This window comes from Lepidothrix coronata, unplaced genomic scaffold, assembly GCF_001604755.1.
Source record: "Lepidothrix coronata isolate B3197 unplaced genomic scaffold, Lepidothrix_coronata-1.0 Scaffold58, whole genome shotgun sequence".
In the NCBI taxonomy this organism is placed as follows: Eukaryota; Metazoa; Chordata; class Aves; order Passeriformes; family Pipridae; genus Lepidothrix; species Lepidothrix coronata.
In genome coordinates this window covers 983,549-1,002,120 of record NW_016690238.1, presented here as the reverse complement: position 1 = coordinate 1,002,120, position 18,572 = coordinate 983,549, and the positions used below count along the sequence as shown (strand labels likewise).

The 18,572-nt window shown below is 46.8% G+C and overlaps 1 protein-coding gene across 2 annotated transcripts in view; it reads right to left on the bottom strand.

Annotated features, from left to right (window-relative positions):
* The window catches only part of BBS4 (Bardet-Biedl syndrome 4), a 35,673-nt gene extending 17,314 nt beyond the window's left edge, over nucleotides 1-18,359 (bottom strand). The window contains exons 1-3 of one of the 2 annotated variants that reach the window (XM_017816865.1): nucleotides 18,295-18,359; nucleotides 16,349-16,400; nucleotides 2,544-2,623 (exon numbers count right to left, since the gene is read on the bottom strand). In XM_017816865.1, the coding sequence (XP_017672354.1) occupies nucleotides 2,544-2,623; nucleotides 16,349-16,400; nucleotides 18,295-18,318 (156 nt within the window). In that variant the 5' untranslated portion in view covers nucleotides 18,319-18,359. Of the gene's footprint in view, nucleotides 1-2,543; nucleotides 2,624-16,348; nucleotides 16,401-18,091; nucleotides 18,118-18,294 lie in introns of those variants that run through there. The other variant, XM_017816866.1, reaches the window with a different exon arrangement.
* Nucleotides 18,360-18,572: the final 213 nt, after the last annotated feature.

The following is an 18,572-nucleotide window of genomic DNA, read 5'->3' as shown; positions in this document are numbered from 1 at the left end:
GAAGTGGAGGAGATACAGGGAGGGAAGAATAATTCCTGTGTGAGCACTAACGTGGTGCTCATCTGGCACTCCAGATGTGTGTGGTCAGTCCCAGCATCCCCTGCCTCCCAGAGGGATGCAAGTGAAGGACCTGAAAACCAAACCTCAAATCCAGCACATGGAAGGAAAACTGTTATTGGGAAAGTTATTACTGAGAAGATACGAGTTGAGAAGAAATTATTGAGAAGATGGAAAGTTATTACTGAGAATCCTCACTTGGATAAAGAGAGGAAGGAAAAGGAAGAACAAACCCGGGCCGCTCTTCCCTCACCTGCATCTGCTAATTTATCTACATAATTTACAAAGTGCATTATTACAGAACTCAGAAATAACCACACATCTCAATTTGGATACTCTGTATTGCTCCATCTGCATAAACCCAGATTCTCAGAGCAAGAGAGGGCAACAGAGAGCTGTCTTTTACAGAGATCTGATTAATTCTATAAACCCTAAAAAATCCTACAGCAAAAGGCCTTGAGATGAGAAATATGATCTGTAATCTCAGCTTCCCCCCCCCCCCAGTTTATTTAAGCCACAGGCAGAATTTAGACACACTGGCAGGAGACCAACCAGTCCCTCTGTGATCCCAGGGGATGCTGCAGCCACAGGCTCTGTTTGCACCTTGCTGGAGTGGCCCTGAGAGGGTTAAAATCAGTTCAGTGCCTTCACAGGGGAGCTGATGTTGGTAAATAAACAGCTTTTAATGGCCTTCTTGAGCACTGAAAAATAGGAAAGCTTTTAAAACCACCTTAGAGAGGGAGGGTTTCAAAGCACTGAGTGGGAGAGACAAAAATTATTTAGCACCACAGGTCACTTGTTTCTTAACTGAGTCTTAAAAGAAACCTAATGGATTTTAACAAGTGCCCAAACTATGCTGTAACCAAGGAGTTCACAGCAATTTAGGCCTTGGGGGACACTGCCAATACCTCTTTTGGTTTTGAAGGCATCAGCCCCAGGTAGCAAGTTTGGGAATGTCTCTTCTTATCACATCTAAGGGCATCCAGGTTGGATCTGTAACCCCAGGTAACAGCAGGGGGGGAGACAGACACCCCCGGGGGCAGCTCAGCCCTCCTAGAGCTGAATCACCTCTGGAGGTGCCTCTCCCTCCCCAGGGACTGATGAACCATCCTGGCATGCTGAGGTTCCAGTCTTTGTCAGGCAACAGGAGGGAAGGTCATTTAACCTGCTGTGGTCTGGTGCCAAACTCCTCCAATCTTGCTGCAGAAACCCTGGTTTGTGAGCTCTGAGGAAAAGCTGTGCTGCCTTTTCCTTGGCCAGCAAAGCTGGCCTGCCAAGCAGAGGAGTATTTATGAGCTGCCTTCTCTCAATCTTTCCCCCCCTATTTTCCTTGCTTCCCTGACCGATGAAGACGTGCAGAAGTCGGTGTTGCCATTATATCATCCACTTGTTATGTCCTCTGGTTTCCTGAGCTGCACATTCTTTTCTGTACTCTGTGACTCTACGAACAGTCAACTTACACCAAAATAATCCAGCCAGATAACAAAAAAGGGAAACAATTTTCTGTTTAGAGGACTAGTCCAACTTTTGTTTATATCTGTTCACTGTGCTGACAATCCAACCCTCTGGCTCCTTTAAATTAAGAGCAAAATGCATTTCCTCAGCCTGCCCCTTTCCTGAGCACCCCCAGGAGCTCTCCAGCAGAGAGACAAGTCCTGACCAACCTGGTGTTTCAGAAGACAAAAAGTCTTTTCAGATCTTCTTTGTACATGACAGAATCTGAATGTGAATTCATTTCCCTCCTCCTGCCTGGTGCTGCATCATCTTCATGTCTTCCTCTTAGAATCATGGAATGGTTTGGGTTGGAAGAGACCTTAAAGCTCCACTCATTCCACCCCCTGCCATGGGCAGGGACACCTTCCACTAGACCAGGTTGCTCCAACCCCCATCCAGCCTGGTCTTCATCCTCTTCCATAGCTCAGATTCATTTTATCAGGAAAACACAGTGTTTAATAATAATTTGCCATTTCCTTAGTCGATGTACCATTATAATCCCAAATAAACAACCACTTCCAAACCCAAGAGGAATTAAAGGGTGCAATGGATCATGTGTAAAATGAAAGAATTTTGCCCAAGGGTCGGCAGGATATTTTTTATTTACACTTGGTGGCAACGTTTTCCTCAATTGGAGTGTTTTTCAAGCATCTCTGTAGTACCATCCAGAGACCTGTGCTGTGGAACTGAGTTATTATCAGCTTGGAAAACCCCATCCATCACTTGCAACAAGAGAGGTTTGCAGTTTTTTTCAATTTCTCCGCTCCTAAAGACACCCTGAGCTCACAGATTGCTCCAGAGAGCTGCACACACGGATCCTGAAGGCAGCCAAGGATTTGAGAACATTGGAGTCATTTTACTTGTATTTTCTCTTGGTCCCCTTATTCCAAAAGCAATAAGGAAAGAGGATGCTTTGAAAACTGTCAAGAAAACTATTATTTTATAACAGCAGTAAAATAATTCCCCAGGGAGGTCCCGGAGGCAGCTCTTACCTTGCACTCCTCGTAGTCCCTGCGGACGTAGAGCAGGTAAATCAGCCAGTTTTTCCTCTCCAGGATCGGCAGCTCCGGTGCTGCACATGTAAAACATCCACAGAACACAGGGAATCAGCCTGAGCAGCAGAGAACCTGGGAGAGAGATTCCCAAGCACCCCAGCTGCCAGCACGAGGCACCTAATTGCAGAAGTGCCATTGCAGCGGGTGGTGCAATCAGTGATTTCGCTGGAAGGCTGGAATGTGGAAATCCAACCAGGGTCTGGGTTTATTTTACTTCTCAAACTGGTGCAGAAAATGCCTTGTTCAGGACAGACACTAAATAAAAGCTCTTAGCAGAAAGCTTCCACCAGGTCTAGTGGAAGGTGTCCCTGCCCATGGCAGGGAGTGGGAACGTGATGGGATTTAAGGTCCCAACCCAAACCAGCCTGGGATTCTAAAAGGCCTGAGGCATCAGCTCCTTCTGGAGCAGATCCTGGAGCAAACAGCTCCAAGCACCGACCACGCACACATTTTAATTCAACAGCAATGCACACATTTTAATTCAACAGTATTGGATTTTTTTCAGATATGCAAGAAGCAGCGTGGAGGAAATGAGTTGGACTCACTTCTTGAAACTGGGGCAGAAGAATCAAAGGTCTTTAGAATAAATTTCTGGGAGTGAACGAGCAGGAAACGGGCGACACACACAAAAGGAGACGTGGGAGATGCTGCCGGTCTGAAGGTGTGAATAATTTAAAGGGGTCAAACTCAGTTCTTTGAAACTGTGAAGGGACTATGAAAAATGATGGATCTGAGCTCCTGTGAAGCTCCTGGCACAAACACGGGTTTGATGCAGTGGAGGAGGGAGCCTCGTGCTCCAGCCCTTGCACGGCGCAGAGCTGGCAGCAGTAATTATGGCCCATCACGGAGGGATGTTGCTTAGCGATCCCCACGCTGGGCTCACACGTTTAACTCGCTGCTCTGCATTTCATTAGGGCTGCAAACGCATTGCCGGGCCCGGTGTCTCCGGTTCAGGGGCGGCGGAGCGGTAACCATAGCAACCGGCCAAAAAGCTCCCTTTGCGAGGCAACATCGTGACACAAGTGCGGAAGCAAAGCAGGGAGAGGGCTGGGGGGACACAGCACCGGGACACCTGATCCCTTTGGAGCAGGGCAGCCACACGCACACAGGCTCCAGGAACCCAGAGGAGCTGGGATTTGGGGTGGTCAGGTGGGAGGAAGAAGAAACTCTGCAGCTGGAAAGGCTGCATCACGTAGGGAGATATCGGTGCCAAGTGTTGTTATCTTGTGGAAAGGCCGGGCTCTAATCGCCTCTCACACACACCAGGCTCTCCCCCACAACCAAACCAAGCCCAGTATCACTGAGAGCTCCTAAAACCAACTTGGAAAACATTTTGTAAAGCTTTTCTCATTTGCTTGTATTTATTTCCTAAATTCCAGAATATCGAGTGAGATTTATATTAGAGCCGAGATTTCAGTGTGCACACCAGCAATTTGAGGTCAAATACCTTCTAGGAGGTTCAACTACCCTAAAACAAACAGAAAACTCACAGTCCAAACAAAAAAGTAATCCAAACAAACACAAAAGTAATCCAAACAAAGAAGTAATCCAAACAAAAGAGCAATCCAAACAAGAGAGTAGTGCAAACATGCTAAGCTTACAGAAATACACAGATCAGGGATCCAAACGTTCCCAAACTCTGCTCCACTGTGGAATATCCAGATTTTTGTAAGTAAGGCATTTTAATATGTGTGTTCACAGATCAGGTTAATTGATTTCCGATGACTTTATGTCATGCTCTGAGAGTGAAACCATGAAGAGAAGAGTCCAGAGGCTGCCTAAACAGCTACAGATGGGTTGAAACCCCACTAGTCCACCAAACCCTGGAGTGCTGCTGCTCTGAAGCCCCATTGAGGGGCTCCCTAATTAACGAACACATTGTAGTGACCTCCCTGTGTAAGTTGTTATGGGTGCCAGGGTTTGACAGAACTTTCTTTTCCGAGGAACAAGGCACTTGGGGGTGCTGGAAATGCACTGCCCCATCCCTGGAGGTGTCCAAGGCCAGGTTGGACGGGCTTGGAGCAACCTGGGATAGTGGGAGGTGTCCCTGCCCTTGGCAGGAGATGGAACTGGATGGGCTTTAAGGTCCCTTCCAACCCAAAAACCATTTTTATGGAAGCAGCTGGACTCGTGTGCCCTTCCTGCCTGGCATCTCCTGGTGCCAGTCTCTGATGTGAACCACCAAACCTGGCACACCTGGGCACTGCCCACCTTCTGTAAGCATGGATTTAGGGGCAAACACTGCAAACCCTGTTTAACCACAGACACTCCACTAACAATCCAAACTAAAGTATCCATCAGGACTTTGTGCCTACTGATGCAGCTTCAAATTAGAAAATCCTGCAACTGTCTGAAATAGGGAATAATCAGAAGACCCTCCAGATATACCCTAGGGTTTCCCAAGCATCTGTAACCCACACCTTAATGGGAGGTTAAAAAGCACCATTAAAGGTTAAAACATGCACCAGTGTTTAGGGCTAAGCTAAGAGGACAGAGAGTGGATGGAAGATTGGTTGTTCAATTCCTGAAGGAAAGAGCTTTTTCACACTTACAAGACAAGAGGGATGTTATACTCCACTCCCACACCACAGAAATGCCTGCTGGGAACAGGGAGGGGAAGGAGCCAGTGAGTGCTGAGAAGAACGTCAGGATGCAAAAAAAAAAAAAAAAAGGGTAAAATCCAAGGAGCAGCCTAAAAGTGCTGGGGATGGAGAGAAAACAGAAATCAAGACCCACCACCAGACCCAGGAGTGAACAACGTTCACATCTGTGGAGATAAACCAGCTTTGCTTCCCCCAGTGATACTGTGAGCTGAGGATACCTGTGGAATTGGGAAAACACGTGGTGTTTTTATGCTCCTAAAACTCATTTGGAAACAGCAACAAACCTGACTGAAGGGGGATATGTACCTCCTTTTTTCTTTTCTTTCTCCCCAAGACAAGCAAATTGAAAACAGGCAAACAGTTCTAATGATTTTCAAAACAGGTGTCTATATTGATCATTTAAATTTGACCCAGGAACATATCTGATCCCCAAAAAATGGCTGTGGGAAATAAAGGTTTATTATCAGGCTCTTTAATCTATCAAGATGCAGAAAGAATTAATGGGAATTATTGATACACCTTTCCAGAGCCACAGCCACCCTACCTGCATTTCTGATTTCCCACAGAGCAGTGGGATACCTGCTCCTGGGGCATTTACCTCCCTCAGGTTTGCTGCCCCAGCCTGCTGAGAAGGGCTGTCCCAGTGCAATGGGTCACTGCATTTTCCTGAGGAAAAGGGAAATACAAATCCCTATCTATTTGAGACTCTGGCTCCAGAGAAATGGAATAAAACACCTTCCTCAACTCATGGACCTCCAGGAGTTTCTCCTACGTCAGTGCTGGATGAAGACACACTTTCCTTTGTCCCCTCTGGCAGAGCCCTCACAATAACCCAGGCACTGCAGGGACACAGCTTAGAAAATGGTAGTTTAGCTCATTCTAGCAGTGAAGAAACAAAAAGGCATCATTTTCTGGAAATCAATCTGCCCAAGGGCCAGTGCAGGAAAACATAATTAATCCAAAACAATTGGTATCTACAACGAAAAGAATTTATAACTTGCATCACTGTCTTCTGGCCTCTCTTTTGTGGGATTACAAAAGTCCTGTGCCAGGGAGTCAGGCACCAAATGTATGATTAAATACCTCTGAAGTGTGTTTTGATTGAATTCCAAAGGGAATCCATGTGATCCCCCACCTTCTCGCTGGCCAGTGATTGATGGCAGGAGCCACTTCCAGCACTGTGATTTTTCTTCCTGACAGTGCTCCTTTAAGGGAGCCACTGGAGCAGAAACCCCGACAGAATTGAGTGAGATCATCAGGTTTGTATCTGTGCTGCTCTATCATCACTCTTCCCTTTATTCATCCTCTTATAGATTCTCTCAAAGGACTGAAAAAAATAATAATGAGAGTTATTCCTTTTTGTGTAAACCTCCCTAGGAAATTATTTTGTGCTTGTATCTTCATATTGGGTAATTACAGCTTAGAGATGAACTATCAAACAGTGGGGTTTAGATTTAATAAAAGGGCTTTAAAATTGCTGTAAAGAGAGGAGGGAGGAAAAAAATCCACTGAAGGCTCTTATCAGATTTCGTGGGGGAAAAATTATTGTTAAAGCACCAGCACTGAGAAGGGGCTCAAGAACACGTTTTAGTCTCATCATAATAAAAAAAATCACATCAGGGCCCAGCCCTCCTTCCACCCTGGATTATTGGAAAGGATCTCAGTCCCAGTGCACTCCCAGTTCACTCCAGCTTTGAACCCAACCTGCAGCAACCTGAGCAAGAGCAGCAAGAAGAGCCTGAAGGAGCAGCACAGGGGCAAAAGACTCAAGAAGACACAAAAAGAACCAGTTATCAACCAAAATACACAGTAACATATCATAACATATGGCACAGGGAGAGGACAGAAGAGCTTCAGAGAAATAATTAAATATAAGTGTTTGAATTTTTCTTTACCCTGCAGTAGCCTCACGAGCCACAGTCTGGATCCATCGTGGTGGGTACCACATACAGGGGAAAGGTTATCCAAAAGGACTCAACTGTCCCTTTCCAAATTCTAGTGCAAAATTCCACGTTGTAAAACAGCACTAAGCACAGAGGTATTTTCAAAACTAATGAACACAGAGGCAACTATTTTGCTGTTGAGGGAGCTGCACCAAAGAGGAATCTGGTAAAGACCATCTTAGAATTCCAGAATGTGTTGGGTTAGCAGGGACCTTAAAGCTCATCTCGTTCCACCCCCTGCCCTGGGCAGGGACACCTTCCACCAGCCCAGGTTGCTCCAAGCCCTGTCCAGCCTGGCCTTCAACATTTGCAGGGATGGGGCAGCCACAGCTTCTCTGGGCAACCTGTGCCAGGGCCTCTCCACCCTCACAGGGAAGAATTTCTTCCTAATATCCAATCCAAACCTCCCCTCTGTCAGTTTGGAACCATTACATCTTGCTCCAGAGAAGCCCCAGCGGGAAGCTTGGCGGTGGTGAAGGCAGGAGGGATGGAGGTGATCAGCTCCCACCATTAGCCAAGGCTTGTCCCAACCCACAGCACCTGCACTGGGTTGGGGATTCATTCCCCATTTTCAAGTAATTTGGGTCATTGGCTTATCAGCAAACTCCCAACAGCAGGAAGACAATCCACTTGTCCCTGCAGCATCCACAGCTGAGAGGCAGCACATGGAATTCCCTCCGGACTGACCCCAGCCCCATCCCTCATTCCCAGCCCAGCTCCCCGTGGATGTGTGCTGACACTACTCCCAGGGCATAGCTGTGGTTGCAGCCCACAGTGAAGCTCTGTGCTCTCACATCCATGTTAAATAAACCTGGATGGGGGGGATGAGCCCAGCAGTGCACGGCTCCTCTTTGCCTCGAGCTTCGCCAGCTGCCAACGCCGGGAATTACGGTACCGTGAGGAAACCCAGGGACAGGGAGGGGATGAGCATCTTCTGAACAAAAACAACATTAGAATAATAAGGCACAAGCTCAAATGGCTTCCACAGAACAGCTCAGCGCTGCCAGGGAATTGTATTTTCCAGAATAAGGTATGAAAACGGACAGAGAGCATTTTTAAGCTCTAATATCAATCTTTTTATCGAGATTTAAAACTAACAGACTGCCTTGGCGTGAGAGGAGCAGCCTACAAATTCCTAGCACAGCCAAATTTAACAAGAAATCCTCTTCCTTCCTCACACTCTTTCACTGAGACTGTGGCATTATAAATACATCAGAGCTTGGAAAGAAGCACAGGAACGTTGCTCTTCCTACGCCCAGCTCCATCCTTGAAAATGGAGCCGTAATGTATTCAAAACTGGGGAATAATGAAAAACAACCCCAAAACCAGCCCCCAGAGGAGGCTCTGGGAGCTGCATTTCACTCACCATGTGTGAGTCAATATATATGTGAGAACACAGGTATTTGTGTGCACAGATACCTTTAAAATGGATGGAAACAACACCAACAAAAGGAGCAGCCTTCTGCCGTAGCTGTTGGTTGCTTAATCCCTTTCCCTGTGTTCTCCCGTTTGCAAATTGCTGCTGGAACACCTTTAAATCAAGCCCTAAAGCCGGGTGTTTGCTCGTTATTTACAGCGGGCTGGGGTTAATAAAACCCCTCAGACACAGCCCGGGCTGGCGAGGGGCCGTAACTCATCCCTGGGAGCTGCCTCCCGTGGATTAATAGCTCCCCAGGACGCAGGGAAAGCTGGAAGCAGGCTGGAAAACAGCAGTTTAAACAAAACAAAACAAAACAAAAAAAAGCACCATTTCTGACTCTACACCTCCCCCTGCAGGAAAATTAGCCAAGGATAGATGGAAAATTGTATCTTAAAGCTGATTTATACACCAGGGCAAAGGGAAAAAAAGGGCATTTTCTCTTGTCACTTAAAACAGCATAAATCTCAGAGTTGCTTGCTCAGATTTCAGAGGGTTTTCTGATTTAGGACGTTTAAAGTTCTGAGTTACTCCAAATAAAAATGGTTTTCTTTACAAGACAAATACTTACACTGTTTATTCAGTTAATTTGTCTTATTAATAACTTATTCAATTATTTGTCTTCTACTGTGTGCTGCTCGAGTTTGACCTTCAGGTGAGGTGGGATGATCTGTAAATAACTGCACACTTGTGATTCCCCCTGGACCTCCCAGTGCCACAGTGAAGTTCCCAGTGGCAGAACCAGTTTGGATACTGGGGAATCTCTGTTAGCAGCACGAGGCTGGTGAGACACCACTGCCACCCCGAATCCATTTGGGAAGGGGTGAGACCTACACACATTAGCACAAGTACATTATCCTGATCATTACCCCACCAAAAATCTGATTCAGGCTTGATTCAAGTGTAGAGTTTGATTCAAGCACTGGGGTGAAATTTAATAACAGTCCTTTAAAAAGGAATTTGAAAAGGTGTGGTCTTCTTTGCTTAAGAAATGAAAAGTGAAAGTCTGTTTGCTCAAGCCAATTCTGACCACGAGTGCTGAGTGCTGAGCAGAGACGTGCTCTGAGCAGAGGAGAAACAAAAAATAGGGAAAACCTCCAAATCTAGGCTCTTCTATAGGAAGTCCCTGTCCCTGAGGATGCAGACACTGCACCTGGAGATGCTCAAGGACCCAACCCTGGCATGGCATCCTAACTCTTGTCTTCTCCATTTAAAGCATTTTTCCTGCCTGATGCCTTGTGCTCCTGTAGGCAAGACAGAGGCTGAGCTCCTTCCAGCTGCCTCTTTGCTGATGCTGTTCCCAAATTTGGGGGGCAGAGCACACCCTCCTAGAGGGCTTTGGAATGAGATGCCTCATAAACAGCAGAGGTGGTCTGAGATATTCCCTGCTGGCTCCTCACTGGCTCCTCCCACAGCAGCGCTGGGATGGGAGATATTCCCCCTGCAAACTGGCTGCAGGCATTCCCAAAATAACCAGCTTCTCATTAATTCCAGCATCAGGAGCACGGTGGTTTGGGGATTTCCAGTCTAATCCTTCCTTTGGCTTTAATTCCCGTGCTTAGTCTTTCTCTGTCTACAGCATGAGGTACTTTACATGGAAATTGGAACTAAAAGCAACTTAAGGAATTTGTAACAAAAGCTTTTCCTCTTAAAAAGCAAAATAAAGTTCCAACAGGGAGAGGACCACAATCCAGCCACAAGAGTCTTTGAAGCTTCCCACTCCAGGGGGAATAACCCCTAGAACCTCTCCTCAGCTCACCCACTGCCAAAGAATAGGATAGTGGAGCAATTTTATAAGAATATTGATACACAAAAAATATAGAAGTTGCTCTTGCAAACACTTCAGCACTTCCTACCACAAGACCCTATTTTTTTTGAGTTCTTCCAGCCTTGTTGCCTGAGGATGAAGTTTCCCAGGTGGGATGTCTGTCCCAGGATGAACACTTGCCTGGGCACCTTCACTCTGCCCTACAGCAGAAGTGTCCTAACAATACAATCTTTAATTACACAATCCCAGGAGCACACCAGGATTTTCACTCTGCCTGGTGAAAATGAATCACAGTCAGGCAGGGAATGAAATTGTTGAGAAATATAAAAAAATAGTGACTAAATCCCAGGGCTTCTGCAGCTGGAAACATGGGTGGGAAAGGGGACAGGCCCTGGAAGGAGTGAATGGAGATCTTTTATTCAAAAAGCCCTCAGTGAGCTGGTCCTCGTTCAGCAAGTGCCATCATTCCTGTGCCATGGATCCTGTTGGAGAGCTGGGCTAAATCCAACAGGTGATTATATCACCAAAGACTCAGAGGCTCAAATTCCAGTTGCACAAACAACAGGAATTCTGACTCTTGAGTGAGATGCATCTCCTTAAAGTGGCTGAAAATTAAGATGGTGACTTGCCTTGGGCTTTATCCAAGGGAAAAGAGAGGAAGAGGCATCCTTGAGGAGAGATTCATCCCGAGACATGTGGCTGGGAGAGGTCAGGGAATGGCATCAGGTGGGCTTTGCACTGACTAAACACAGAGCACAGCTGATGTGCTGAGACTTGTTCTACATCAGAGAGATCTCAGTGCAGAAAGATGAATCCCACCCTTCCTAAATTTGTCACTATTTCTATAGAATTATTTTTAAATTCACACCAGGAGATGCCATTTTATCTGTAGGCAGCACACCAACAACCTGGAGCTGAAGGCTTTAAATCAAAAGACACTTGCCTGGCACCAAGGACTTCCAAAAAAACTTCAGAAAAATGAATTTACCTGATTTAAAAATTGGCTCTGAAGTGTTCCCTGCTGTGCTGCCTGCACAGGATTCCCTGCTCCTGTCAGCACAGATATTAATGTACACACACAAGAGGGCAGAGCTGTGCTGGCACATTCCAACTTAAATATGACCAGTTCTTTGCACTGCAGGGATTACTGGGCTGTTATTTTGGGGAGAAGAGGATGAAGTGAAGGATATTATACAATTTAATGCTAATCCATTTTTTTAATCTCACTGTTCCAAACTAACAGCTGCATCAGATCCTGAGCAACACACACACAGAGCTACTCCCCACTCACCCGGAGAGATGGAAACACCCAGGTCTCTTACATAAAACAGTGATGTAATTACCAACTAATCTATCTTAGTTAGAAACCATTTTCTTCCCACAAGGTTGGAGGTTCAAATGGGCTAAAAGATCTTGGCTCACACGTGGCCAAATGGAAAGGAGTGGGTATGGACAGATAAGGGGCTGCGCTGGCTCCTCCCGACCACAACATTCCCACCAAGGCCTTTCTTTCTGACACACTTAGAAGTATTAATTAATTTAACTCAAGGAGGTTGTTTTTATCTGGAGTTCTCAGGCAGCTTCACTCTTACAAGTTCAAAGGCAGCTTTGAAGCTGGCTCAAAGAATGGATTTATATTGATTTAAGGAAATGTATCAGGAATTCAGAAGTGATCGGCTCTGCAAGTGCCCAGAATCGACTTCTCGGGGTCAGGAGCTCCTGCTGCTCAGGGTGCTCCAGCCACTGAAACACTCACAGAACCCCTCAAAATATCTGCAGGAGCAGAAGGGATCCCCACTGGCTCACCTGGGTGAGCAGGAGCTGCTCACCAAGAGCCACTTATCAACTTCTGCATGATCTGCACGTTGTTTATTATCCAAGAGCCACGCTTTGAGATTGTTTATCATCACCGAGTCACTGCCCACCAAAGGGAGCTTTACTGCCCAGCAAACAGGCAACTGGTTTTTACTGGAACCCACTGACTCCCCTTGGCTTCAAGGAGGAGCCCACACCCCTCACTACTCGAACAGGCCAAGCAGTGCATTGCAATGTATCCATTTCTAGGGTATTTTTCATTTTTCACTTAATGCCTCCAAACGCTTTGTTAACCGAAAGCCTGCAGCATCCAAAGCCTGTCACTGGATATTAGGCCAAGCTTGTGGCTGATAAATGGAAAGAAACAAAAGCCAAAGCGCTTTGCCAAAGGTCACAGTTAATTCCTTGCTTCAAACCCTAGAAAAAAACATACCTACAAAGCATCCAAAAAAATATCCCAATGCCCAGGCCTGGGAGAACACTTAATCCCTGCTAATACTTTTATAGGATTTTCACTTTGAAAATTATCTACCTGACCCTTCCTTGGGTAAATGTGGAGGTGGTTGGTGACAATTCAGAATTCTCCTTCACAGCCTAATGGATTTCTATCCCAAGTTCTTCCCAGTGATTCAAGTGAATTCCATTTTGCTTCAGTGTATTTATTATAGCGTGTACATATGTAGGATTCTACCTTGTCATTAAAACACCGTCACTGCAGCTCACAAAATCTGAGGTCTCACCTTCATGTAGAAATCCAAATGAATTTAAAATGGTCCCATTAACCTCTGAACTGTTACGAGGCAAACATGAACTCAGAACTTACTTTCTCAATATGTTTTTCAGTGATTAAGGGAAAGAAATTCAAGTAATGCTCCATAAAAATCAACAATACAAGCTGGTCAAAGTGTTTTCTCTGCTCCTATAAAACGACTTGATTTGCCTGTGTGGGAAAAGGAAAGTGGAAAGATGGAAGACAGCCTATCTCAATTCCAAACCAGCAAAGCATTTAGGAAAATATCTGATTGATTTAAAATGCAGGAGGGAGATTAAAAGCCCATCCCAGCAGGCTGACATTAACTCCAGATCGCTCCAAGGAACAGAGCTCCCTTTATTCCCCTCAGTTGCCTCGGGACAAAATATCAACGCAGGCAGGGTTATGGATGTTGATGGAGCAACAAAGGGAATTGATTTTGGGAGCAGCTCTCCCCGTGGGGAGGAAAGGACAAACTAATGAATGGGGTTTGCTGCTCCTGTGTCACCCTGCTGAGCAATGCCTGTCACCACAGGACGCTCCGAGGGGGCATCACCGGTCCCATTAATTCAGAGAGATCCCAAACCCAGCTGCTGTGCACAGCCCCTCCCGCCACCACAGGCTGCTCCAGAACCTTTGGACCTCCTTCAGCCTCTCTGAACACTCACACTCTTCCCTCTGGGCTGACCTGCCTGCAAGGCAGACTCTCCCAAATCCCAACCTTTTGGGCTTTCACAGCCCAGCAGCCACACGACGGTTCAGCCACTTCACGAGCGAATTCTGCCTCCCAACTCAAAGTTATTGTTTTAGGAGTTATAAAAATAGTTTGTTAAACACTGGCTCCAGGTTTCCATTTTTTCCTGGCTCATGGGCAAGATCACAAGAGGAAAGCAAGGAACAGTGAGGGGAAGCTGCTCCACTCAGGTTCAACAATATTCAACGTGAGAATTCTCACCTGCATCGGTGAAAATGTGGTTTTCTGGCTACAGCAACAAAACCCACGCGTGTATTTTGTCATTCCAATTATTTCTGACGACTCTGAGATCCCATTCTCAGAAACACACATATAATACCTCACTCCTACCCCATACAGACTCAGACAAGCTGAGTGCAGCAGCGTGATGGTTAAAACAGGGCTTCAGCCATGACTTGGTCACACTCTGCCACCTCTGTGTACAACCACAGCCAGAGTTATTGCCCCATTTGGGCACAGATTTCACCCACACCAAACTGCTCACAGCCAACCAAGTTATACCATGTGGTCTCTGCATTTCAGACCTGTTTGCATTAATGTTGGGTCCAGAAGACATTGATACTGGAGCTTTATCCTGCTTGAAAACACAAAGCAAACACAACAAGGCAAATTGTTGCAACAGAAAGTGGCCATTCAGTGTTTAAAAATGTCAGTTTAAAATAAGTTCAGCAGCACTCTGCTGTTCAAACAGCACTGATGTAGCCTGGCTCCTTAAAGTTCACCGTAATTCTCCTCAGCCAAACTAAAACAGGATGAGATATTTAATTAAGATGTTCTAGGAAAATCCTATTAAAAAAACCCCCACTGTCATGGGGAAAAAGCTGCTATTCTTTCCTGCCAAATTCCACAAAAACATCTACAACATTCCCTGGCTCTCCCTCCTCCTCTCTTCCATGCCCCCAGCCCCTCACCCACGCACACAGGACACTGTTACATCACTCCTAGTACAAATCTTTTTGCTGCCCTCATTTCCCAGAGATTAACCATCAGGCAGCTCAGATCAGCTTTCCTTGCTGCACTAAAGTCAAATATTAAAAGGCAAAGCCCAGAGGCTTCCAGGGCATTTCAGTGGGAGCAGCCTGAGGTGTGCCAGGCACTGGAGATGCCTCAATTTACCTGAAGAGACAGAAAAGAGAATTACAAAAGTCACAGGCTGGATGACTTTTCTAAGTCACTCCAGTTTCCTTGGAGCCAAGAGTTGTGTCAGCACAAAAGGCAGATCCAGAGACACAAAGAGATGGGACTTGCATGAGGCAGGACAAGGTGGGGGATATGGAGGGTGAGATCAGAACCATCCCCTTCACAGGAAAGGACGGAGATGAACCATCTCCCTCAGAAGCCAAACAGCCTCACAGTAACTGGTTCAAAGTGACCAATTTAGAGTAATTTCAGAGCAATCCTTGCTCTAAAGGACTCGATAGCCAAGACAAAATAACTTTGGGGGTTATTTTTACTTGCACACAGGCCCGAAGCAGCCCTGGGCAATGTACCAAAGGGGCCTGGGACTGGGCTGAGACCTCAAGCCCCATCTCCAGGACAGCCACACTCTGCTCAAGGGCTGGAATTCTGCTGCCAGGAATTCAGGGAGCCTGAGCTCCACAAAACAAAAGCAAAGTGGCTTTTCCAGCTTCCCAAGGCCTACATGCAAGAGGAAGAAATGTCAATGTAGTGCCCAGTTGCCAAACAAGCTCCTTTTTGATGCCAGCATTATCCCATGGCAGTCAAGGAATAGGGAAGATTTCCTCCCAAAGTGTGCTCTGACAGGGCAAAGGACTGAGCTTTCCCTGAATGGGATGGATGGACTGGAAAAGGGAGCTTGTGGCTGGCACTGGGAGCATATACTCTTAATTATAATGTGAATTGATGGGGCCCTCTGGACACTTGAGAAAGGAAAATGAATTAAAAACCAGCCCAAAGCTCAGCTTAGGTAGGCACAGAGGCTCTGCAGGGCCCAGGTGTGTGCAGGGAAGGGGAGCACAGCTCAGAGCCCCAGGGAAGGAAACACTCCTCGTGTGCACCGGGACAAGTCACGTCACAGGAACAAGGGAAGGGGGGAAAGGAGGGGCTCCAACACCAAACTGTGCTGCAGGATTTACCAGGTCCCTCACAAAACAGCAGGATTTGGTCAAGTCTTTTGAACCAGTAGTTGACATTGTTCCTGTTCCAGTTCCGATTCAATCAAGATTTCAAACTGATTAACTCGTTTTCAACATGGAAAAAAACCAATAACAACAAACAAAAGCAAACAAACAATAATTAAACCCAGTCACAACTTCAAATTTTGGAAAATGTGACATAAAACACTGAAAAGGACACCATGTCAGCTTCCTAAGATCATTTCCACAGCAAGACATCATCCTGAAGAACCCAAACTCAACAACCCCCTGTTGTTATTTGAGAAGATAAATGAGTATCAAACTCATTAGCAGGCCAACAAGTAAGTACACAATAAAAAACCAGTCTCACAGATTATAAGCAAACATGATGCAGGCTGTGGGTGCACTAAGTCAGCCAGGAACAGCACTGAGCTCACAGAGACCCTAGGAAAATATTGGTATTCAGCAAACTGCAGTCTAGACAGTCTCCTCTTTTCCCAGAGGACATTTATTTCCTCCTAGACAGCTGCACACACTGTAAAAGAAATCTTAAAACCGACCTGCCCAAGAAACACAATCATATCTTCAAACAAACCTTTCTTAGGCCGAGGTTTCGGAGGTTCTGTAGCCGCCGGCAACGAAGGAACCTGGAAAGACAGAAAACAGGAGCACTAAATACACCAGGCAAGGCTTCCTGGAGCTCTGCTCCAGAAAATAATCAGAAAGGACAACTGGCAAATCCCAAAAGAGAGCATAAAAATAGCAGCATTGCTGCTGGACAAACTCTGCCCTGCCAAGTAAGGCTGAGAGTTGTGTTCCATGGGTAGATTAAATCGACCCCCCTCATTATGCAGCTCATTCCCCTTCCGTGGGTTCACTGCTGTCCATCAGCATCCTGGAAAGGCAGCATTACCTTGCAAAAGAGCAATACTCAAGCATTTAAGATGCTAATTAGAGCTCGCACAGAAAATAAGTAAAAAAACCCCCATTTATTATAAAATATTTATGAAGGTAATTAGAGCAGAGCTGTTCCTGGGGAACCCCCTGGGCCCGCAGGGGGTGAGGGCAGCAAACCTCGACCTGCAAACACTGCCCAGAGCTCCCAGGCCACGGAAGATAAATGCACTTTTTACCATTTTCTTACTTTGCATCAAAAATCAAGCCTTCCCAGAAGAGAAACAGGATTACACAGGGAAGCACTTTTATTTTCTACTTCAGTATTTGGGGAAGAAACACTCCTCACTCCTCTTCCCCAGAGACAACACAGGATTTCATACACCTGTGTCTCCTCCCCTCTCCTTAATTAACAATCTTTTAAAGCACAGATTCAGCCAATCCTTGCTCCTTGCAATGTTTTGGGAACATTTTCTAATTGCGTCCTTTTTTACTGGAGATGGGGAGGATCAGAGATGCTGAGTACAGTACCTGAGACATGTAAAACAACCTAAGAAAGGCTCTTCCTTTTTTAATTACTGTTTACTTTTTCCTGTTTCTTACTAGTTTCTAAAATTTTATTCATTTTGCTGACTGTGAAAAGCTGAGTGGATATTTTCACAAAATTCCCCAAAGCCAAGCACTCATTCCTCAGCAGCAATAACCAGCACCAACCCCTCATTTTTCTGATCTGTTAAAAAACTTTTTTTTAATCTGCACCCATCAATCCAATTCTAAGTCCTCTCACTCAGCACTGTTGAGACTTCCCAGAAGTTTCTTGTATTTCCCCCTCACCTGAGTTACTTTCTAGTCAGGCTTTTGTGCAGATCATTTCTAGATACACTGAACAACCCAGGCCTGGGGGAATTCACAGCAACCACCCTCCAGCACAAAAAATCGTGGAGTGGTTTGGGTTAGAAGGGACCTTAAAGGTGATCAAGCCCCACTCCCCTGCCATGGGCAGGGACACCTTCCACTATCCCAGGTTGCTCCAAGCCCCATCCAACCTGGCCTTCAACACTCCCAGGGATGGGGCAGCCACAGCTTCTCTGGGCAACCTGTGCTAGGCCCTCACCACCCTCACAGCCAAGAATTCCTTCCCAATATCCCATCTATCCCTGCCCTCTGGCAGTTTGAAGCCATTCCCCCTTAGCCTGTCCCTCCAGGCCCTTGTCCCAAGTCCCTCTCCACCTCTCCTGAAGCCCCTTTAGGCCCTGGAAGGGGCTCTCAGGTCTCTCTGGAGTTTCTCCAGCTGAACACCCTCAGCTCCCTCAGCCGCCGCTCCTGGTGCTCCAGCCCCTTCCCCCGCTCCACTACCCTTCGCTGACACGCTCCATCACCTGCTAACCGATTATTAATATTATTTACTTCAATGAAGGCTGAATTTCCCTCACGTTTTTCATACCAAGTGTGCAAAGATGAAAAAACTCGCTCTTAACCTTAACCGCTCTCAACCGCTTAAAACACCTCCCGCCGCCGCCGCCCCTCGCCTCCCTCCACCTCTGCTCGCCCCCCTCCACCTCCGCTCGCTCCCCTCCACCTCCGCTCGCCCCCAGACCCGCCGGTCCCCTCTCGCCCCCCGTAACCCGGCGGACTCCCGCCCCTCACCGAGGCGTCCGGTGGCTCCGCCATGGCCGCGGCGGGCCGGGGTTGCCATGGCGACCGCCCGCCACTTCCGGGGCGGCCATGGCGCGCGGGGCAGGGCGGGAAGGCGGCGGTGGCGGCGGGAGGACCTCGGATATCCCCCCCTCCCCGTCCCCTTTGACGTGAAAAACACCCGAGAAAACACAGAAATGATACAATGTCCCTTTATTGGAGGGTTTTATTGGCTAGGCCGCCAGTGAGGAGTAGACGGCCCGGGAAGTGCTGCGGGGCCGCGGCCCCGC